General features: G+C 40.5%; 1 protein-coding gene across 2 annotated transcripts in view; it reads left to right on the forward strand.

Moving 5' to 3' along the window:
• The first annotated feature begins 485 nt into the window (after positions 1 to 485).
• gpm6ab (glycoprotein M6Ab) overlaps positions 486 to 24,789 on the forward strand; it is a 53,693-nt gene continuing 29,389 nt past the window's right edge. Inside the window, exon 1 of one of the 2 annotated variants that reach the window (XM_079461888.1) lies at positions 486 to 561. In XM_079461888.1, coding sequence (XP_079318014.1) covers positions 558 to 561 — 4 coding nt within the window. In that variant the 5' untranslated portion in view covers positions 486 to 557. The remainder of the gene's footprint in view (positions 562 to 24,789) is intronic. The other variant, XM_079461889.1, reaches the window with a different exon arrangement.

The raw sequence follows: 24,789 nt of genomic DNA on the forward strand, positions 1-24,789 counted from the left end.
GAGTGCAACTCATCTAATTCGCCAGCAGAGGACGCCGCTAACCCTATTCAAATTATTTGATGGACCATCGCAAGTTGAAGAAGGGTGTGTTCGGTCAGGGTAGCTACATTGTAAGAAGCTTCTCTCACACAATACACGTGAAAGATACTTAGATGAGGTGTATCGAACATGTAGGTTTTAGGGATAACCCAGGAATGTAGCGGCATTATCATATATCCAGTTCCATCAATTTATATACGATGTAATTGTATATTGTAAAGTCCCATTATTAATATGCGATGTTAAAATTTCTAACTCTGTCTGTTGTACACATTTCTGCTTCATTTCAATTCGTGCAGATGAGCCTACTGCTGCAAATTATAACAATAATATTTTTCGTACTTACACTGTTGCACCATTTCAGGAATATGTCATATATTTATTGGCATTGGTGAGTTTTCCCCGCCCGTCAGTGATAATGACGTGGATTCATCGCAACTGACCGTAGCGCTCACAGCTGACTGAAGCAAACTTCTGAAGTGTGGACTTTTCAGCGCTGCTGACTTTTGATCTCAAACATGGGTAAGTCATAGCTATGTCGTTTTTTAAACTAAAATGATTTAAGAAAAGAGCAAAGTCAAAAACTATCACTAACACTTTTGTGTTCACTAATCCGTCAAGTGTAAAAGAACAGCGAACACTCAGTAGCCTAATGGGAATGACCCGAAGTTTATTTCTGTCGCCTATGTATCCAAATCTGGGATGATTCAACAAGTGTTTAGACCACGCAAAAGATTTACACCTAGGCTACATAGAGAAGCTGTTGAGTGTTTTTTATTTTTTATCCAAAGACAGCAAAAGTATACAGGTGCAGCAGGAATGTTACAGAGATCATGTGAAGTGTTTCACCCTTTTCGGTTTGTACTGGTTTGTGTTAACAATGGAAACTGCTTTTCTCTTTTGACACTGCTTTTAAGTAGACTGGTTATAAGTTCAAGCTCGTAATGAGATGCTGTCTCATACTACTCAAGACTTGCTTCAGAGAAAAAAATCAATCTAGGAACACAGTGTTCTGTTCTTATTTTAAGAACCCAGACCCAGATCATTAACCCATAAAATACACAGAATCTTAAATCTGTGCTGTTCTGGCAATCTCACTCTATGCACTGTTTGCCAGTTTTACTTGGAAAATGAAAAATGACAACACTTGTTTGTGCTGAAGAAAGACGGACTTTGTTGAAGTTCTCATTCATGGTGTCTGCTGATGGCTTGTCCCCTCTGTTTTCTCTGTAATATATGCACAGAGTCACATGAGGGATAAATAGCCACATTATTGTCTCTCTGTTTGCAGCCTCCACCAAACATTCTCCTCTTGTGTGGGGGCCCTTTGATAATCCTGACAAGCGTCTCTGTTTTTGTGACCGCCCTTCCCTCCTACTGCCCTGTTCTCACAATTCCTTTAGAGGCTGTTGGTTGTTCTAATGAGCAGAACATGAGTTTGGGTTTACGGGGTTCAGTGGCTTAAGGCTGGAATGTTGTTTCCTAGGCCACACAGCCATGCTCTGCTACAGATGTCCATTTGAAAGGTCAGCGAGCACCTCTGGTATATGCGTGTGATTTTGTGTGGTGTCCAAAACAACAATCAGGAACATGAAGAAAGTGTTTGTATCTTGTATCTAGTTCATATAAATATATTATGTAAACATACAATTTTATTCTGGGTGCAATTACTTGTCACAAATTTGGAGAGAGAACCCATAAAAAAGGCTTTAATTTAATTAAAACCCACGATGGGGAAAAACAGGAAAAATAAACAACCAAGGGTGAAAAAAAGAAACTCCAAAACACTTCCCACAAGGGGGCAAAACAAAGAAACAAAACTGAAGGCAAAATAAGCTCACTTTTTTGGGGCTGGACTGGAACAAGGCAGTCTATTACATGAGGTAAAAGTCAGAACATAGGGAGGTGTAACATAGAGGAAACAATAAAGGGGTTGGGACAATCAAAATAGCATTTATGGGAGGGGCAATGGGTAGCCCGAAAACTAGGCATGGGTGGGACGGGGAAATGAGACCTGGGAGGGACTGGGGCTCGGTTTCTGGAGCGGGGAGGTCTGGAAGGGGCAGGACCCCTCACTACATCCCTGTCCATCTGCTGCGGCCAGGGGCTCTTCCACAAAAGTCTGTGCATTGAAGAAAAAGCTTTATTTTAATAAAACTCCACGATGGTTCAAAACAGGAAAATAAACAGAACCGACGGTAGACAACACTTCCCACGAGGGGGGGAAACAAAGAAACAAAACCGAAGGCAAGATAAGCTCTCGTCTTTGGGGCTGGACTGGAACAGGGCGGGACAGGACAGGATCAAGGCAGACTAGGACATGAGGCAAAAGTCAAAATTAACCAGCACATGTCTGAAGACAACAGGGCCATAAATAGGGGAAACTAACAAGGGATAATACAATATGCAGGCGTGTGAAATGAAACACTGGCGGGAAGCTAAACAATGGGGCAAAACATGACAAGAGAGCACATGGCCATCATAACAAACAATAACCATGCGCTTCAAAAGAAAACACAGCAAGCAAAAAAGAAATGGTACTGTCACGACCATGTCCACAGAACCAGTAAACTAATGACAGGAAGGACAGGATCATGAAAATGTCTATTTTTGTTGTTTGGTTATTATAAAAATAATATTAACAATAATTATCATGCTTTTTATTATTTTTTGTTTTAATTATTACAACTATTATATTATTATTACAAACTTTGCTAGAAAATGGTCTGGTGCACAAAATGCTTAAGGAAAATGCACTGCGTTTAGTAAGACCAAGTGAACCCATTGTTCTATCATGGAAGAAGTGACTGTGTGGATTTGCTTTCTTTTCTCATGCTTCCACCATTTCCTGTATGGAATGACAAAGTGAAAATGTCAAAAACAGACAAAGTATCTTCAATGCTGGCCAGACATGTCAAAACTGGCCTGTATCCCACATATTTTCCTTTCTTGACCCTTTTCTGATACAGTATGTGCCGTTGAATGTTTCCTAAGAAATAATAAACAGTCCTCAGAAGAGATTAGTTTGGTTGGTCTGATCCACCTTAGCTTTTCCTTGTTTTTCATTCCACCTACAGAGACTGAGGTTTTCATTTATTCTGGTTGAAAACAAATCTTGCAGTCACAGCAGTGAGCAATTTCTCCATAGTGGAGTGAGGACCTGAAGTCAACCCGCTGGTGTAGTTTGGGCATATAGCCACAAATAAAAACGTGGGGGTCTCTGTTTTCCTCAGCAGTATTGCAGTACCACAGTCCCTGATCAAAAATTTTAAAAGTTGGAAATGTTTAATAAATTAGGTCAAAGTGTGCAACAAAAGCCTCACCCAACAGAACTGCGCAATGAATGATTGTTCTTAAACTACAATTGGTTATTTGGTACATTGGTTAAAATAACACACAGTCTTATTTCCACAGTATTGGGTGAGCCAGTGTTAGTACATTTAAATCATAGAAAAAAGTACTTTAACAACCCAAGATTACGGATTTTAGCTTCAAGAATACTATAAAAGTACACTGTAAAAAATATTCTGTGTTGTAGTAGATATCATTAAACGTATTGAGTAAACTTAAAATGATAGAAAAATTCTCAGAATTCTAATTGCATAAATTATTGAGTGAAAGCAACTTAATTTTATCACGTTCAACCCACTTAAATTTGTAGACCAGGGCTTTATTTAATCCCCCGTGGAATCCATTCAGTGTGACGCAACAGCCTTCCTTTCATCCTGTACAATAGCTACTGTAACAACGCTCAGGGTCAATAAAGTAACAAACACAATGGCACAATTGGAAATACAGGAACAGTTATTTCTAAGTCTGTTACTTTCTTTCTCATTTGATAATTAATCTTTCCAAAGGTTCGCTTGACACACAGATTACAATGTAAAGTGTTATTCACTGAAAATGTGGAACATTGGGTTTGAAGGTCAGCGACACAATTAAATCAAGCCAGTCTGACTTACGTTATAGTGTAATGGATTTAAAACGTCCAAATGTCATCCATGAACATGATCTGTGGATTGATCTCCATCAGCAGTGAAGGTAAAAAACCTCCCAACAATCCACGTTCCATCACAGCATAATCAAGTGTTATTGTTTTGAAAATGCGACCTCTGCCATATTTGATTTAGAAAATAACATCTTAAATTGTCTGAAGCTCAACTAGAAGTGCATTGTGTAAATATACTGACATACTGATAAATTGAACCTACCCTGAATGTCACTTGTATAAAAGTGTTTGCGAAATTAATAAATGTACTGTAAATTTCGATCTGTTCCACACATAAAGCTATTTTATGGCTTCAGAGGACTTTGGAATATAGGTTTTATGCTTCATAAATTATTGTTGTGTGTTCCATTTGTAACAGTATGTGAGTAGACACAATGTTTATGTTCTGGTGAGCTGGTTATTCTGTTTTCTAACTTCTTGTATTTTGGAATGAGTTTAGATAACTTTAGCTTACACGTTTTTGAGGGGAAGGTTAGAAAGCAGTCAGCATGATGTTTTCTCTCTCTCTCTCTCTCTCTCTCTCTCTCTCTCTCTCTCTCTCTCTCTCTCTCTCTCTCTCTCTCTCTCTCTCTCTCTCTCTCTCTCTCTCTCTCTCTCTCTCTCTCTCTCTCTCTCTCTCTCTCTCTCTCTCTCTCTCTCTCACACACACACACACGCACACACACGCCCGGGCACACACACGCATGCGCACGCACACACTTTCACTGCTCTAGGAGACTGGCTTGTCTTGAAATGTGTAGGTGGGATTGAGAACAATAACTAGGTTTATTAGTAGTATTTTGTCAAACTCCTTGTCTATTTCCCATGCTTTTTCAGTGAAGTACCATGAATTACAGTCTTTGTTCTTTCTTTTTGTCAGAAAAAAATAGACGTTTTTACTCTGCCTTTTAATTTTTTCTCATTTCCATACACACTAAGAGCATTTTCATATTTACTTATATCACAACATTTCTTTTGCACAGCATTTTTTTCTCCAATCTATCTGTGATGATGTCATAATAAATCAAGCACTCAATCTATAATTCATGCTGACTTGAAACTGTGTGTACAACACCAGTAACAAGTCGCTTGGTGTCGCTGGCGGTGTTAACACACAGTTAGTCTAATGCTCATGTAAAGCAGAGGTGATTCATAAGCAAGAATGTCTCTTATTATATCTGTTCCCTCTAATGTACACTCTGCCATGCGTGATGCTCATGATCTGCTTGATTAAACATCTAAAGAAGAAACGTTGACAGAACTGTTGTGCAGTAAATGCTACCTGTTGCATTACTTGATCAAAGACGAGACTGACTCTAGAACTGTTAGAAGTAATGGGCTTAGACGGATAGTGCACCAAGATTGACAATGCTTATATCATGAAAACATTAATGACAAATAAAGTCTCATAAAAAGATAGAAAAACATCTAACTGGTTTGAAGCAACGTGAGTGTGTAACGTGTTTTAAGGTGGTTAAGATGGTGGGGTGAACTATCCCTTTAAATGCCAAAAGATCCTCCAGGGGATGGACTGAGAATCACAGCTGTAAAGAACGTTTGTGTCCTGAACATATTGGTGTAAGAAATCATTTGACCTACACACTATGAAGGAAAATGCTTTTTAAACATTCAGCGATGTCAGCATTTTCTTTGAAAGCCTTCACAACAGTCGTAAATGTGTGTCTATATGAGCCTTTGCATTCAGTCAGTGAGGTGTTATTGCCTTTTGACTGAGAGAGGCTTTGATTTATGATGTAATTATGACAGTGCACACGTGATTTATTCATGACATGCCTATAACCTACATCACTTTAGTCTTTCAGATCGATTCAGTTGTCAGCCAAATATAACAAAACCGAAAACAGGAAGGAGCAAATTAGATAATTTACTATGGGAAGCCGTTCAGGAAATAATAAATATATAATGTGTGAATATGTATTGGTTTAGGTTGAATGCATGGTTTAATGTGAAACGCATTGGTTTATATGCATTGGTATAACCAAACATATATTGGTTCAGAGACATCGGTTTGCTCAAGTATACAGTGGGGCAAAAAAGTATTTAGTCAGCCAATCCTCTTCTGGATCATCCAAATGCTCTCTTGAAAACTTCAGACGGACCCAGACATGTTCTGGCTTACAGTAAGCAGGGGGGACATGTCTGGCACTGCAGGATTTGAGTCACTGGCGGCGTAGTATTTTACTGATGGTAGCCTTTGTCCCTTTGGTCCCAGCCTGGTGCAGGTCTTGAATTTTGTTTCTGGTGTCCTTTGACAGCTCTTTGGTCTTGGCCATAGTGGAGCTTGGATTCTGACTGTTTGAGGTTGTGGACAGGTGTCTTTTATACTGATAACGAGTTCAAACAGGTGCCATTAATACAGGTAATGAGTGGAGGACAGAGGAGCCTCTTAAAGAAGTTACAGGTCTGTGAGAGCCAGAAATCTTGCGTTTTTGTAGGTGACCAAATACTTATTTTCCACCATTATTTGCAAATAAATTCTTTAAAAATCAATGTGATTTTCTGGATTTTTTTCTTATTCTGTCTCTCATAGTTGAAGTGTACCTATGATGAAAATTACACGCTTCTCTCCTCTTTTTAAGTGGGAGAACTTGCACAATTGGTGGCTGACTAAATACTTTTTTGCCCCACTGTACATGGATTTGTTCTACTGTATATTGGTTATTTCAACTATATTATGGTGTGGATACATTGGTTTGCTCAAGTAGGATTGTTTGAATTGAATTTTGAACTGCTACTCTTTTATACGTGCAAATATCCCGTCCCGTCCTCATATTCAATTGTATGTTTAGGATGCATTTTTTTATAACGTATATAGACCTATTTATTTGTTTTACAGGAGTCAGAAAAAGCAGAAGCCTTCGCCTAATTGTTCTGATACATTTATAATATCGTTCAGTCTTTCGCCCCTTGAGTACGAACTAAAATATTGTAATGTTAAACAGTATAGGCTTAAATATAGGCTACTTTGTGTTTGCTTTGTGGATTTAAAGGGGTTCCTTTTTAGAATGAGTCGCTCTCTTCTCACCTAGCTGTATTCACAACAGGTGCAAAAATGTAATGTAACAATTGGTTTCGCTAGCAACTATGAGGGATTTTTAAGTCACACAATAGCAGCTTTAATTCTTGCAGCTGTTAGTTCATAGTCTGCTACCTAGTATTTAATTATTTTGAAGTATCTAAACGCATTCATTTATTATTTTATACAGCTGGTGTTAGAGATGTATAGCAAAGCAGATATCCCCATTTATAGTTCTGATACCTTTATAATATTGTTTGTTCCTTCGTCTATTGGAAGTGCAATTTGAAGTATTATTATGATGTTTTACACAGTAAAGGCTTACATATAGGCTTCAGTTGTAACAACTCCACCGCTGTATGCCACGCATTACCCCCCATCAGTACATTCTATCGGCAATTCCTGTTCTCTATCACATGACTCCTAGCACCATGACGTACACTTCCCATAATCCACAGCACAGCACACCACACCAGCCTTGATTACACTCGCACCTGAACACCATTACTACAATCCACCTGAACCTCATCCCTCATCCCCATGCAAGTAAGTTTGGCATCGGGCCAAAACAAATTCACCTCTAGATGGCGGGCCACAACATAATCAAAGGATAAATGAAGAAATTAATTGGTGAAAAATGCAACTTGAATAGCCAACTTTTATTATATAATTATATTTCTGTCATGACAACTCTCGGAGGGTTTGGCATGGAGGTGTACATGACATATAAATGTTTTGGTCTTGGCGAAAGTACGGAGACTTGCTATTGCCATTACATCCACAGCATGCTGCTGCTGCTGCTGCACATATAACATATGAATAAACCCCCATAGCTTACGTGATCACCTTGTGACAGATCTATGGAGCTGGGGAGGAAAGTGGTTTCTGAAACGCGCTGCACTGCTATAACAAACACTAGCCAATATATAAACGTAGAGCAGCAAGCTCATTGGCTGCTGATGTGGAGGGAACCAATCAGCTTCACCGTGTAGTCATTATTATGTCAGGTTGGTGTAGATTTTAGGACTGCGCCATCTAGAGTTTCATGACAGAACTTACTTTGTCATATAATTACATAATAGTTATATAATTATTTAACGTAACCAATTTTTTACACTCCTAACATACTAATCTGCATTTTTTTGCCTGCTGGTGGAACGCTATTACGCGGTGTGTGGAGTGATGTTCACATTTAAGCTAGCTATCGTTAGATGGTGAGAGAAAATGGCACTATCAAAGACTCTAAAGAGGAAAGTTGACAGTGAAAATTGGGCATACAAAGAGGAATGGAAAGACAACTATGCATTCATCCTACCTAGTTTTGTGAATGCAAAGCCGGTGTGTCTTATCTGCAACAAAGTTGTTGCTGTTTACAAAGAATATAATATTAGACGGCACCATGAGACGAAGCATGGCACCTGCAAAAAAAGCTGAATTTGCTTTATTATTGTTCACATGTGGGTGCCGCGGCCCGGCCTTATGAGCAAACGTTTCAAATAAAATCAAATCACTTTTATTGTCACGTCACGTCACCCCAGCACAAGTGCCTTGGGGAGTGAAATTCTTGAGAGCGTACTCCAGAAAGTGCAGAAGCAATTTACATATAGACAGTACCATTTACATGCTTACAGACTTATTGTTACGAACCCCTCTTTAAAGATGGCTACGTAAGGGTTACATAACATAAAAAGACACATGAAACTTAAGTGCGCTGCGTCAACATTTATTTTAAACTCAATACACGCAAAAAACACGGATCTAAACAAATAAGCAAAATAAGTAAGACAAATATCAACTACCAATACAAATAAAAACAAACGGATACTTCACTAATATAAAGGCGACAAGCATTAACCAGGACGGTAACTTAAACAAAAGAGGACAATAAACGAGAGCTTGTTTGCTGGTCTCTCCTCTCTTCCCTCTGCTCCACTTCAGCGTCCTTTTAAAGGATCAGCATCAAGTCCAACGAGATGCAGGTGTACAATGACCCGCAGGCCAAACCCAGTCACAAACCGTACCGTAACACTCCCCCACTTAAAGAAAGAACCAGTCTCCTCTTTAGACAGGTTCTTGATGAAGCTAAGAATAGGCTAGCAGCAAACACGAACAAATAACACCCAATTACAATAATTAAAATAAGAAGTATATAAAGAGTAAATTACACATTTACCTAGCCCCGGGAAAGGGCATCTGCAACCACATTATCGGCTCCTTTCTTGTGATGAATCTCAAGGGTATAACATTGAGCCATAAGAGCCTAGCGCATTAAACATTGGTTATGATTGTACATTTTATTTAAAAAAACCAACGGGTTGTGGTACGTATAGACAATGACGGGAGTAGAGCTGTATCCGACGTACACATCGAAGTGCTGCAAAGCAAGCAACATAGCTAGAGTCTCTTTCTCGATAGTGGAATAGCTCAACTGGTGACGATTGAATTTAGACGAGAAATAAGAAACTGGATGGGATATGCCATCAGCACCACTCTGAAGCAAGACGGCTCCAACTCCCGTCGCGCTGGCGTCCACGTCGAGCTTGAATGGACGAGCCAAGTCAGGAGCAGACAACACCGGAGCACTGCAAAGGAGAGACTTTGCACACAGAAATGCACTTTGACATCCATCAGTCCACTGAAAAACAACTTTAGGGCTGCACATCTTTGTTAAGGGAGCGACCACAGTCGAAAAATTCTTACAAAAACACCTGTAATGGCCAGCCAACCCTAAAAATCGTCGCAACTCTCTCCTCGTAGTGGGTACAGGATATACAAGAATAGCGGTCACTTTTGCGTCAACCGGACGTACTTGACCATTTCCAACCTGTTTTCCCAAGTATGTAACAGAGGCTTTCGCAAAGTCACACTTTGATAAATTTAAAGTTAAAGAGGCGGCGTTTAACCGGCTAAAAACGTTGTGCAAAGTAGACATGTGATCAGTCCACGTAGAAGAATAAATAACTACATCATCGAGATAAATGTTACAGTTTGGAACATCACCAAGAACTGCCGACATTAATCTCTGAAAAGTAGCAGGTGCGTTCCGAAGACCGAACGCCATCCTCGTATATTGAAAGAAAGAATCGGGAGTGACAAATGCGGAGATCCTAGAAGCACGTTTCGTTAATGGCACCTGCCAATAACCTTTTAAAAGATCTAATTTTGTAATGTACTGAGCAGTGCCAAGATTGTCAATACTATCCTCCATTCGAGGCAACGGAAATGCATCTGGCACAGTAACAGAATTCACTTTGCGGAAATCAGTGCAGAAACGGAATGAACCGTCAGCTTTAGGTACTAGAATGCACGGTGAACTCCACGGGCTATTGCTTTTTTCGGCGAAACCATTTTGAACCAGATAGTCCACTTCACATTTCATTATCTCTCGCTTACCTACTGGACAGCGATACGCATGCTGTTTTATGGGGACTGCATTACCCACCTCAATATCATGTTGGACGACAGAGGTACCAGACGGAACATCACTAAACAAGTTAGGATAACCTTCTACTAAGTCAATCACATCCTGACGCTGGTCACTAGATAAATAAGACAATTGAGATGGTAAATGTCTTAAGACCTCTGAATTCTTTAGATGACCACCCGTGGACATTTTCAACCCATCATCTACATCTTCAGCACCCATTGTGTAGGACAGTAAAGACACTTGTTTTACATTGGACACTGACTGTACTTCACACTCGGACAATATATTCACCTCATCTCTCTTCTCAGTTCGAGCTACATATTGTTTCAACATATTAACATGACACAAACGTGTCTTCCGCCGTCTTTCTGGGGTATGTACTATATAATCAGTGTCACTCACCTTACTCTTAATCACATAAGGACCTACAAATCGTGCAGCTAGAGCGGAACCTGCCAAGGGAAGCAACACCAATACCTTTTCTCCAGGCGTAAAATTACGCACCACCGCACGTTTGTCAAAAGAGCGTTTCATTTTCTTCTGCGTGAGAGAAAGAGCTTCTTTTGCAACAGCACAAGCATTTCGCAATCGCTCACGAGTTTGCGAAACAAAATCAAGCACATTACGTTTCTCATTCCGCCGGTAGAGAAAAATTCATCTTTTAGTACTTTTAATGGACCCCGTACATTATGCCCAAAAACCAATTCCGACGGACTAAAACCAAGAGATTCTTGTCGCGCTTCACGCAGGGCAAATACAACCAAAGGAACTCCATCATCCCACTCGTTACCTGCCTCCAGGCAATATTTTCGCAAACTAGACTTCAGTGTCTGATGCCAGCGCTCCAGTGCCCCCTGCGATTCAGGATGGTAGGCGCTGGATGTGACATGTGATACTCCCAAATCTTTCAGAAAATTTCGGAATATTTTAGACAAGAAATTAGTACCTTGATCTGTTTGAACGGTTTTCGGCAATCCGAAGGTTGTGAAAAATTAGATTAGAGCTTTGGTAACTGTTTTGGCAGTTATATTCCGTAACGGAATTGCTTCTGGAAACCGTGTGACCACGCACATAATTGTTAAAATATACTGAGAACCAGATTTAGTTCGCGGGAGTGGCCCAACGCAATCTACCAGGACACGCTCAAAAGGTTCCCCTACAGCCGGAATAGGATGAAGTGGAGCAGGTGGCACGATCTGATTGGGCTTTCCGACTACTTGACATGTATGGCAAGACTTACAATATTGAGAAACATCAGCTTTTAACCCAGGCCAAAAGAAATGCTGGAGCACCCGATGGTAAGTTTTATTTATGCCAAGGTGCCCAGACCAAGGATGATCATGTGCCAAATTTAAAATATGCTGTCGAAATTTTGTTGGTACCACAATCTGATGGACCACATTCCAATCATCCGAATTTTCAACATTTGATAGCCGAGAATTCCAGCTACGCATTAACACAGTGTTGTTCCAATAGAACTGATTGTTATACGATGGTGACATTTTACTGTCAGCACTTGAACGACATTTCTCTAACGTATGATCACTTTTCTGAGCTTCAGTAAGAACATCACACGAAATAGGCAAACACACATCAGGATCTGGACAAACCGATTTTTGGTCAGAGTTAACATCCACATTCTCAATCAATGCATTTTCTCAAACATCTCTGCAAAAATAGACTCACCCAACTTCACTTCATTCTCCTCAGTGAGACTTTTCACCTGAGCGCGGGTCGGGACTGCACTAGAAGCAAAAACATTGGGAAAATGTTGTGCGAGCGCATCCGGTTGTTGATCAGTAACTGGATTACTAGTAACATGCACAACTGGCATTACTTTTCCTCCAGCAAGATCATTTCCCATGATTAAATCAATACCTTTCACAGGTAGGGAAGAACGAGCCGCTACATTAAAACATCCAGAAACTAAATCAGACGACACCCAGACGCGATAAAGAGGTACAGTTATGAAACCCATTTCTATACCCTGCACGATAGTGCTAGTGTCACATTCAGCGTCTGCACAAAAAGGCAAAGTGTCAGACAATATAAAGGACTGAGATCCCCCCGTGTCACGCAAAATCTTCACAGCCTTCTGATCCTCAACTCGACCAGTCAATGACACGTAACCGTCAAACACAAAAGGCTGAAAACACTCGTCAGGAGCTACCGAAAATCATGTCCGGTTGAGACACAACTTTTACTAACACGGAACCGCGAGGTTGAGGTGAAAAATCCTGACGTTCTTGCTTTCATTTTAAAATTCGACATTCTGCCATAATATGACCAACCTTATGACAATAGACACACTCTTTACGAGTTTTCGGGCTAGATGGATGAGGCCTGATTTTAAAGTCAGAAGAATTAACTTCATTCTCCCTTTGTGAAGTGTATCCCAAATCACTCGGACGCTTTACAAACACAGGTTTATGAATTAGTGCATACTCATCTGCCAAAACAGCTGCTTGCTGCACTGTAGTAACCTTCTGTTCATTTAAGTATAAAGCTGTACGTTCCGAAACACAATTCTTGAACTCCTCAATGAGAAAAAGTTCACACAAAGATTGATAATCCGAGACTTTACACGCCTTTATCCATCGATCGAAAAGTATACCCTTCTCACGGGCAAATTCGACATATGTCTGAGAAGCAGATTTTTTCGTTGAGCGAAAACGTTGTCTGTAATGTTCAGGCACTAACTCATAGGCACGGAGAATGGCCTTTTTTTACTATCTCATATTGAACACTATCTTCTAAAGGAAGAGATGCACAAACTTCTTGCGCCTTCCCTGTTAACTTGCATTGCAACATTAAGGACCAAACCTCTGTTGGCCACTTCAAAGCCGAAGCTATTCTCTCAAATGCCTGAAAATAAGCTTCAACCTCTTTCTCACGAAAAGGCGGAACAATTACAATATTTTTCGCTACATTAAACAAAGTCGATTGAGCAAAAGAATCTGTCAACCCAGGTAGGGAGTCAACTGTAGGTATCACCGGATCATTTGACACTAATGCAGCAACGTCAGAATCAGAACTAGGTCCATCTGCGAACGAAAAAGGTTTAGATCTTTTTGAATCGTCTCGACCAGACTCTAATTCTAACTGCCGCATTTTAACTCTCATCTCCGCATCAATACGGTACAATTCCAACTGATGCTGCAATTCATCCTTTCGTGCTTGCGCTTTGTCTTGCGTCTCGAACTGTAATCGAGCTAACCGTATTTTTAGACGCAAATCTCCATGATTTGCGGGTGATGCTTCGGTAGAGAGGGAAAACGGCTCAAATTTAGGCAAAGACAGAGGTGGTGGTCCTACCTTCGCCCCACCACCGGCACCTGGCGTGACCGAATCGCCAGCAAGAGAACACAGTGAGGTAGAAGAATGCAGTGGGGTTCGTTCCTCCTCCATATCAACTGCAACAGATTTAGCTGATTCAGGAACATCCTCCACTGAATGTAACACCCTAATATTAATTAAACCAGTTACCAAACAAGCTTTTAAGTCTTTCTTAAGCAATGCTCTAGAAACAGGTATTTCAAAGTGTCAAGCAATAAGGAACAAATCGTCCTTCCTACACGTTTCCAACACTGCAACACTAGGTTGACTTATAAACTCATTTAAATCAAAAAGTCGCCATAATAAATTGAAGAGCAAAAAACAGCTATAATAAATTAGTAGGCTACGAACGAACGACTCCGGACCTAAACCTACCTAACCCAGACCTAACTAAAGACCTCTCTAGTCTTCAGAGGGTACCAATTGAGAGGCAAGCCTCCCCCCCGGAATACCTCCAAAAATAACAAACTAAAATAATAAAGACAACAATAAATCAGTAAACCGTAGTGAGAACCGGCGCTAGACACGGTCCCCCTGGTTTACTCTACCTACCCGGAGATCGCTCTGCCCCACTATCATTATTAGCTCACCAAACAAAATTAAAGTAATCCCTAATCCCGGATGAGCCCCCAATTTATGTTACGAACCCCTCTTTAAAGATGGCTACGTAAGGGTTACATAACATAAAAAGACACATGAAATTTAAGTGCGCTGCATCAACATTTATTTTAAACTCAATACACGCAAAAAACACGGATCTAAACAAATAAGCAAAATAAGTAAGACAAATATCAACTACCAATACAAATAAAAACAAACGGATACTTCACAAATATAAAGGCGACAAGCATTAACCAGGACGGTAACTTAAACAAACGAGAACAATAAACGAGAGCTTGTTTGCTGGTCTCTCCTCTCTTCCCTCTGCTCCACTTCAGCGTCCTTTTAAAGGATCAGCATCAAGTCCAACGAGATGCAGGTGTACAATGACCCGCAGGTGCGCACCTAGCAATCAACTCAGACACAGAGTAAAAGAGTCATGACGTCATCGAAAGTAGGGAAAAACCCAGTCACAAACCGTACCGTAACACTTATACAGATGACAATGTGCAATGTACATGTCATGAGGGTGGTGAGCATGGAAAGAGGACCCACGTGCAAACAGCGGGTAAGTTGTTGACACAAGACTTTTAATAAAAACAAAACAAAAACCCACGAGGGGGGTAACCTAACAAACAGGGGAATATAATAACATGACATGACAAGACAGGACTAAGACTAACTACACTAACTACACAAGACTAGACTGAAAAGGCACCAAAATCACCAAAGCACAGGACAGAAAACACAAGGGCATTAAATAGGGAGAAATGTCATGGATGTGCATTGGATGGTGTCCAGTGGTAGCAGATTGATTGTTGTATTAGTGCAGTGTGATAGATAGTTGAATTAGTTCCGTGTGTACGTGTAGTCCAGTTTGAACTGTTTTAGAGTTTAAAGTGCAGTGTGTGGCATACCATAAAGTGGGAGTAGGCTGTAGGGTGTATTAGTTCTGACTGTTCTTTAACCTGATAGCCTGAAGGAAAAAAGCTATCCCCTTTTCAGCGCTGCATCTGTTTGAGCGGACCATGTGAGTTCCTCAGTGATGTGAACGGCAAGAAACTTAAGGCTGTTTACCCGCTCCACAGGTGTCTTGTCGATAGTGATGGGTGTGTGTTCTCTGCTCTGTCTCCTGAAATCCTCCACCAGATCCTTGGTCTTGTCGATGTTGAGTGAGAGGTGGTTCTCCTGACACCATTTAGTCAGGGTACTCACCTCCTCTCTGTAGGCCGTCTCATCGTTGATAGTGATCAGGCCTATCCCCGTTGTGTCGTCAGCGGATTTGACAAGGACGTCAAGGATTACAGGAGTGGGCTGAGGACGCCACCCTGATGAGCACCAATGTTGAGGGCCAGCGGGGATGATGTTTTGTCGCCCATTCTGACCACCTGACTTCTGCCTGTCAGGAAGTCCAGGATCCAGCTGCACAGAGATCTGTTTAGTCCCAGAGTCTGGAGCTTCGCAACCAGTGTGGCAGGCACCATGGTATTAAATTCGGAGCTGTAGTCCACAAACAACATTCTCACATAAGTGTTCTTGTTTTCCAGGTGAGAGAGAGCAGTTTGCAGGGTGAAGGCAGTAGCATCGTCTGTGGAACGGTTGCTGTGATATGCAAGTTGTAGCAGATCCAGTGAGGCAGGCAGGACAGAGCAGATGTAGTCTCTGATGAGTTTCTCAAAACATTTGCTGAAAATGTGTGTCAGAGCAACGGGCCAACGGGTCATAGAAGCATGTGATAACATTTTTCGTTGGTAATGGGCAAAATAGTGGATTTTTTAAGAATGAGCGAACCACAGACAGAGAAAGGGAGAGGTAGAAAATGTCTGTGAAAATTTCTAGTTGGAATGCACATGCTCGGAACACACAGCCTGGGATGCCGTCAGGACCCACAGCCTTGTGGATATTCACCCATCGAAAGGATCGGGATACATCCATAACAGAAATGGAGGGTGCACTAACCTATTCTGCAACAGCCTCAGGAGCACTGTGTGGGCAGTGTTGTGAGCCTCGAAATGAGCATTAAAATAATTAAGCTTTTTCGGTAGAGAGGTAGCAATGAATTCACAATAGCTGATTTATTCCCTTTAAACCTGTGATTTTATTGATGTCCTGCCACATGCTTATTGGGTTGTTGGTGTTGAATTGATCTTCAACTCCGGTTTGATGGATTTCCTGAGATTGTAACTGGCTTGATTTTGATTGTCAAATGTACAACAAGATGGTGCCGAGAATGGCAGCCGTGTTGCGAGCTCAGAGAAAACTCTGCAGTTTTATTTGTTATTCTGTTGTTTTACATGTTCGATGTTGTTAGTCTAACTGTCTACGATAGACACACGCTTTTAAATATTGGTTCCTTCGCCCAAACTGGACTTTGAGTTCTTGACTGTGCTTTCTTTACGGACACTGCATCAGAGCCCTTTGTCTGGGCCGCACGGAAACGCTGCCGGAAATAAGGGAAGAGAGCCGGCGTCCTTATCAGACTAAGACGCCATCCCCTCTGACCTCCTTTTGCTGGCTAACGGTCAGTCTCTGGACAACAAACTCTGTGAACCGCAGGCACGCATCTCATACCAACGAGAAACAAGGTGATGCTTTACTGTTAGTTTTTTCATACCCCATATTTCATGACGGCTATTTTAGAAGTGTGTTTTGTGATCGACAGACTCCTTTGAATATCTTTCAGAACAATTTTGAATTTAAAAGCTCTCAATCAATTTCAAAATAAAACATGCTACAAAAACGTTCTCTATTTTGAAGGCAAATTTACTACAGATATGATTGTGACCAACTGCAGGCAAAATTATATAATGAATGCTGCTGGCGGGCCAGATATCATTGATGGTGGGACAGTTTTATTTCGACCCCTGCTATATATGCTTTGTGTTTTGTCGTGTTTGTTGTCAAGTCTACTCGTCATATTTGTTTTGTTTAGTGCTGACCCAGTTGTTTTTAATTTAACCTGTGAAATATTTACCTGTTTACCTATGGAATATTTACAAGTGTTCTGAAGATGGTCTCCGAAGAGACGCCCAGAACTGGTTTCTGGTCAAGTCAGGTCCAAAGTGAAAGAAGCGAGAAACAAGGAAGAGAGAGAGAGAGAAACAAGTGATCTCTTATTTAAGTTGTGAGGGTGTCACGCCCTATAGCTGTGACTCCCCCAATCAGACGATGGCACCTTTGGAGGGAAAGTAAATTGTCTTTGTCTTCCAGCTCTTGCTTTGCATGTGTTGGGTAATTAGTGTCCTCTCCTAAAACGTATTAAGATCAAAGAACAGTCGTGAAGATGAGTTCCCCTGGACAAACTACAGATGCAAATGAAGTCTTATCATATCTCCTTTTTCATGCTTTGAAGCTTAGGAGTCGTAAATACCCCGTGAAACAAGCAAAAGGGTTTGCCCTTTTAAGGTGGCAGCTGGAAACCAGACCAAAAGGGAGTGGGGGGTTTTATGGCTGTTTTTCAATGATCCAATACTCTACACCTGACGTACCTGACGCTGTTCTCTGGTCTCTGCCTGTTTGACCATTCTTATTAATAAAGATCTGCATATGGATCCGAACGTCTCTGACTCCATGTTACAGAAGACTTCACCATACCAGGATCCAGCAGCCCGGTACCCTCTCGTTACTGAGATGTCTGTTCCCACAGGTCAGCATGTCAACCATCCAGCTCTATCTTGGACCCAGTAGGTCAGCTATTGCACCTTCGTCAAGGAGGCCTATCTACAGAGGAGTATGTTCAACAATTCTGTGAGATATCCTATCAAGTACCGCTCTATGATGACGTTTTGTTTAAGGACTTCCTAGAGGGGGTCAAGTCACCGCTGACCCGCCAGAGTCGGGTCAAGTCACCACTGACCCACCAGAGTCAGGTCAAGTCTGCCACGGTCCACAGTCAATCCACTTCCATGTGGACACCCAGGTGTCACCACCAGGTGTTCCCCATTACCACTCCCCTATATATACAGTGTTTGGACTCTCAATGATTGCGAAGTCTTGCTTAGCCTGTCTGACATTTCTGAGCGGTTTCCCTGTGTTTGTTCCTTCCTTGTCTTTTCTTGGATTGTTTATACCGACTGTGATTCTCTGCTGCCTGCCCCGGCCTCTGCTTGTTACTGTTTCTGATTTTGGAAATACCGTGACATACCTGACGCTGATCTCTGATCTCTGCCTGTTTGACCCTTCTTATTAATAAAGAACTGCATATGGGTCCGAACGTCTCTGACTCCATGTTACATTTAGGAAGCAATATTGTCTTTTGTCTTTTCTGGATAACTTTGAGACTTTTCAACATTAAAGTCTACATTTACTACTCATCCACAATGCAAAGTTAATTTGTAAGGGGTGCAACATGTCACTTCTGTGTTTATTTACTTTTGTGTACAGTTAATTAAATTATACCCATAAATAACCCACTTACTGTAGGAAATACTATTCACTAGAGTAAGGAGTGTACAAAATAATACAAAATAATATTTTGAAACATACTATAACTCCACCAACTCACCAGCAAACACATAATGTCAACTTTGAACAATAAAAAAAAAACTGATGTATAAATTAACTGTATCTAAACCAACAAAATGTATCTACAAATATATACAGTATATATTTGTAAAACATGTATCTAAACCAATATATGGTTGAACAAACCAACGTACCTAAACCAATAAATAGCTGAACACACCAATGTATCCAAACTAATATATAGTTGAACTAACCAATGTATCTAAACCATGGGTCTCAAACTCGGTTCCTGGAGGGCCACAGCTCTGCACAGTTTAGCTCCAACCAGCTCTAAACCACATCTGTTTGGAAGTGTCTTGTAATCCTGAAGACGTTGATTAGCTGAATCAGGTGTGTTTGGTTAGGGTTGGAGCTAAACTGTGCAGAGCTGTGGCCCTCCAGGAACTGAGTTTGAGACCCATGATCTAAACCAATATATAGCTGAAAAGACCAATACATACGTGAACAAACCAATATATCCAAACCAATATACAGTTGAACAAACTTGTGTATACTTGAGGAGACCAATGTATACTGGCGCAAACCTATGTATCTCAACCGATATGTGGTTATACAGATGCATATAAACCACTGTGTTTGACATTAAACCATACATTAAACCTAAACCAAAACATATTTACACATTATATATTAATTTTTTCCCACAATTTACCAACATTTTAAGAGCACTCGCTGATCTGGGCAAACAAGATAACAGAGATTGAGCCTCCTTTTGGGACCCATTTTTCTGCTCATCGTCATAGTATATATAACATTAAAGCTCACCCTAAAGCCCATCCATTCATAATTGGATTCACTTTACTTTAAACATTGGCATTCTGATTAATCTAAAACTGAGAGAGAATGCGAGGTTTGTGTTCTGTGCCAGTTTTTATCTGCGGTAGCAACACGATAAGGTGGTGAAGTGCAATCATATCCTCTGCTCCTTGTTTGCATGCGTTTCCATCTCTCTCCATCGGTAAGTGTGGAACTGTGAAGCAGTCTGCTGCCATGGTTACAGGCTAAAACTGAACACACTGGAGCAAGTGATAAGCTAAGGATAATTTATAGTGCTCATTGTCAGCTGATTATGTGACATGGTATGGAAACATGTCACACATGATCACCCATTTGTTCACTCATTTTCCATACTGTCAAATATAAAAACATATGCAATAATATGTAAGGACGGGACGCTTTTCATATAAAGCAGTGACAAAATGTGAACACTTTGTTCCAATATGGAAATGTATTATTTAAGCATTATATTTTACAGTATATTCCCATATATTTTTGTTTGCTAAGGGTTCAACCACATTGACCTCTCTTGGAAACAAAGTAATTTATCTAAATATCTTTATGTGAAAAAAGAATTCTTCACAGAAGAAGATATACAGGAAAGATATTAGGGTAAATGGATGACGACAGATTTTTTTAAATAAAGATACTGTGTGTGCTTGGCAATATACCATTTTTTTTGGCAATATACCATTTGCAAGTGTACATCGGTTTAGTAAAGGCTTTTGTACAGGCAGCTGGTTGTATGCCGAGAATAAACACGTTCAGTTCCTGCTCTGCCAGGAACAGGCAATTTGGCTTAAACTTTTGTAATATAATGTCATACACTGCATTTTTAAAGGACATATTTAGTCACGTAATTTAAAGGTAATATGAAACTGCCTGAAAAAATTATTTTCAGCATCCCGGTTACAATGTTTTTTTATTTTTTAGACGTTGCTATCTGGGAATATCATACCTTGAAATGTAGCGATCGGCCAATCAGAATGAAGTATTCCAGAGTGCTGTGTTATAAGCAAATAAGCCATATACAGTATATATCGGAGCACATTATGGGAATAAAAGCAAATGTGTGGAATTAGTCGCTACGCCATGCACTGTAAATTTTGCAGCAGGTTTGCCAGTAACACTCACGCACACTTGCACACGCACGCACACACATACACACACACGTTTTCTTTGTCCATGCATATTCGCCTGTATCCAGGTCACAGAGCTTTGAACAAAGCTCACAGGGGGCCGTTACTGTTTGTTAAAATAAGAGACCTCATTATTCATAACTCAGGTGACATCTCTCTCTTGCCTGAGGTCAAAATCTCAATCGTGATTACTCAAGTCTTCCTTTTCTTTTCTTTTCCCTTTCCTATAACTTTAACTGTAAGCTTAGAGCATATTTTTGACAAATACAGTACAACCAACAAATCAAACATGAAATGCGAAGAGCATGAACTCTTTATTAAATGGAGAAAAGCACAGGCTTGTAAAAGACAGGGATCAATTCACGATGCATATGTATTACAGTAGCTTTTATCTCTTCTTCTTTTCTCCTGTATGCAATGGTTTGCCAATTATACTGTTAAGGGTGAGCCAGTTGATGGACTGTTATAACCTCTGCCATAACCACAGGCCTCATTTGGCTATATAATCGTCAAGACAGACATACCATAGACAATTGGTATTAGAATTATTATCATCTAGATTACAGTAAGAGGTATTTTTTGGGGTGGTTGCAGAAATTTAAATTTTAAAGCTTTGAAGATCAGGAATTGTGAGAAAAATTACAAAGCTTTAGTAAATATCATTACCTCTGTATTGCAAGCATTTCGTCAATGAAATAACACAAGACTTAATAACTGAATTTACACAGATGATCATGTTCAAAGGTTCCCAATTTGTTCTAAGGACATTGTTTTTCCTTTTTAACATGTTTAGACATAGAGTATATTTACAGTGCATGTATCATGGGTTCAATCCCCATTGAGCACACAAACTGTGCTATAAAACATACAATGTACATACACTGTCAAAGCTCTAGATATAAGTGTCTCCTAACTTTTTAAATTATATCTTATTTCTACATCCACCCACCAAATCACGTTTTGCTTAACAATGTAAGTGAAGAAAAAGAGCTCCACACTATCATATCTTCTAAGGTAAGTGCATTTGTGTCTGTGGCAGGAGATTGACTAAACATCAGTGCTGTATAGTGTAATGGTAATGCCATGTGTTGAATACAATCCCCTGGAGAGCTTGTTTAAAGTGCACAGCTGAACCAATTTGTATATACCATGTGGAAATACTGTAGGTCATCTATAGAATGGGATTCTTTCAGTCCACACATCTATGGGAGTCCATCCAGTGATCATCCTCAATTCTGAGGCAAACAAAGAGAATTTACCATCAGCCGTAAGAACATATTCAGTGCTCACATTGAATCACAAACATGATCAAAGATGTTGAAACACTCATACATACTCTAGGGACAGTTTATTATCAAAGCACCAGTACAGCATTAAATGTATTTACTGTATGAGCTCATCCAGGAAAAATCAATAGACAACAGTCAACATGGATGATTGACACATCTATTGTAGCATTAAAAATCAATTTAGTGCACTGCAGAGATTTCTCTCCTCTAGGCGATAGCGTTGGGAGTAAGATCTACATCATGACTGGCATGCAGATGATGTGACTCCTCCCACTGTGTGCTACATTCATTGTTTGGTTTTAGCCAGTTGGCAATTGAGACCAGAGATATAGTGAAGATAATAGAGAGGTTAAAGAATGTGGGGTTGTGAATGAGTATACAATTATTTTCCAAGTGCTATTTTAAGTATCAAGGGAATCCTTAGCTGTAGCAACACAGGCGCAAGACAGAAAGAACTGGGGAGTTTTTTTTTTGAAGGGTCTGTCTTTTCTCACAGCATCATCTTAAGGAAACATCCAGGTTATTTTGAATTTAAAGATAAGTTTTACCCCATCAAACTGTTTGTTAGGGCAAATTAGGAAACATACAGAAATCACACTACAACAGTGGTTTAAACACAAAGTATACTTTGCACACCTGTATACTACACCTGCACTTTCTGTTTTGTACGCTCAGCCCACAGGAAATACCTCGTAATGCCAAAGTCCTTTTAAGGAAGAAGGGGCACACTGCCTCAATGTTTGCAATGCCTATTGGTTGCTATTTCAGTCACAACACAAATCTCTACTAGTGCTTGTTAATCTCAATTCAACAACATATTTTTGACCAACACAATTGTGCAAGAAAATGCTTAGTATTGTCAGCTTTTCAGACAGGACCGGCAGAGACATGGAACGGGGGACATTGGAAGAGGGCTCCGGCTCTGAAGGCTTGGAAGCTGGCTCCGGGTCTGGCACATTGGAAGCGGGCTCCGGCTCTGGCACATTGGAAGCGGGCTCCTTCGGCTTGGGAGTGGGCACCTCTGATGGCTGGGAGAACTCCAGCAGCTACCACTTCACCAGGCTGAGCTCAGGAGTGGAGAGTCTTGGGAGTTCAGGGACAGAAGGGCCGGAAAGTTTGGGAGGGGAGAGGTGAATCAGGTTGAGGGAGTTGTCCCTTTTGGCCTTCCAATCCACCACCGCGTCATGCCTTGAGTGAGCGTCGGCACCTATGCCGTTTTCTATGGCGACAGAGCTTGGTGGATTGCTCGGTGGTGGAGGAGTGAGGCGTGGTCTCGGGATGAGTCAGAGTGAGCCACACGCTAAAGGCCGGTACTTGAATGACCATCACTCAAGTCCCCATTAGTACTCGATTTACAAAGTCCTCAAGCGGATACTAATCGGCCTGGGAGAGCATGATGAATATGAGCAGATCGTCATCCAGACCAGTGAAAAACACTCGGTTCGGCACGGGATCACTCCAATTCACCCGATAGCACAAACCGACGAACTGCTCCACGTAACTCTCCAGAGGCCGACCGTCCTGCCTCAGGTCGAGCAGGATGGTCTCTGGAGAGAAGGTGATATTATCCATCTCTGCAGGTCTAATTTTTCACATTAATGTATATACAGTATACATTATATATAGAATGAATATATACAAGTCCATTATGAGGCAGATGACGGGCAGGTGTGATGATTACAGACACGAAACAGGTGAGGGAGCATGGAGGATCATGGGGAATGGACTCCGAACGGGGAAACAAAGGGAGAAGCAGAGGAAACCGTAACAGTCAGCATGTCCCAGTGGGTGATGCAGGATGCGTATCTTGTTAATATTTAATATTATAACCAGATGTTGCTAAAGCTCGAAAAGTAGTCCAACTTCAAAATGCAATTAAGGTGCCCTTACATCTCAAGTAACAAATATTTAAACTTAATCATTCATCTGTTTCTGCTTTTACTAAAGGGCATGTCTAAGTTACTGTAGTGGTTATCAAATACATACCACAGACGCTTTCATAGTTATTAAATTCGCAATATACCCAGAATATTACTTTATTCAAAGCTTATAGTTGTATCCTGAGTAATATATAGGCCAGCAGTGCACTACATTATGCACCCCGTACTCATAAACCCTCCTAAAAGGTAATTCAATCTTAATTTTCCTGGCCTTTTGATTATATGAAGTGCAGCGTGACTGTTTTCGTGAAATCAATACTAACTAAACAGTGAATAGTTTTGCTTTGGGTTTTGTAAATGCTTCTTACACAGGGCTTGAGTCCTGAATTCCAATCCTCTGTATCACAAAACTGTTTTGGTTAATATCTCTGAATTGTTTTCATTTATCATTCTTTTGTATGATTATTGTTTTCTTAAGTTAATTTAACCTTAATAAAACATAAATATAATGTATTGTTAATTATGGTACTTTTGCCAACTGTGGTGACAACCACACAGGTCAACCTGCATAACAATCTGCATCAATAATAAGGAAAACATTTTTTTTAATGATTGTTGATTATTGCAGTCCTTTCTATGCCTTCCTGTACCGAATCAACAACAAAAAAACACTTTAAACACATTGGGACCATATAAAATGTTGTCCTGAAACAGTCCTGTAGCTCTTGCATAGTGCATCTGTTGCGCATCGGT

This window comes from Barbatula barbatula (genome assembly GCF_947034865.1).
Source record: "Barbatula barbatula genome assembly, chromosome: 8".
Lineage (NCBI taxonomy): Eukaryota > Metazoa > Chordata > Actinopteri > Cypriniformes > Nemacheilidae > Barbatula > Barbatula barbatula.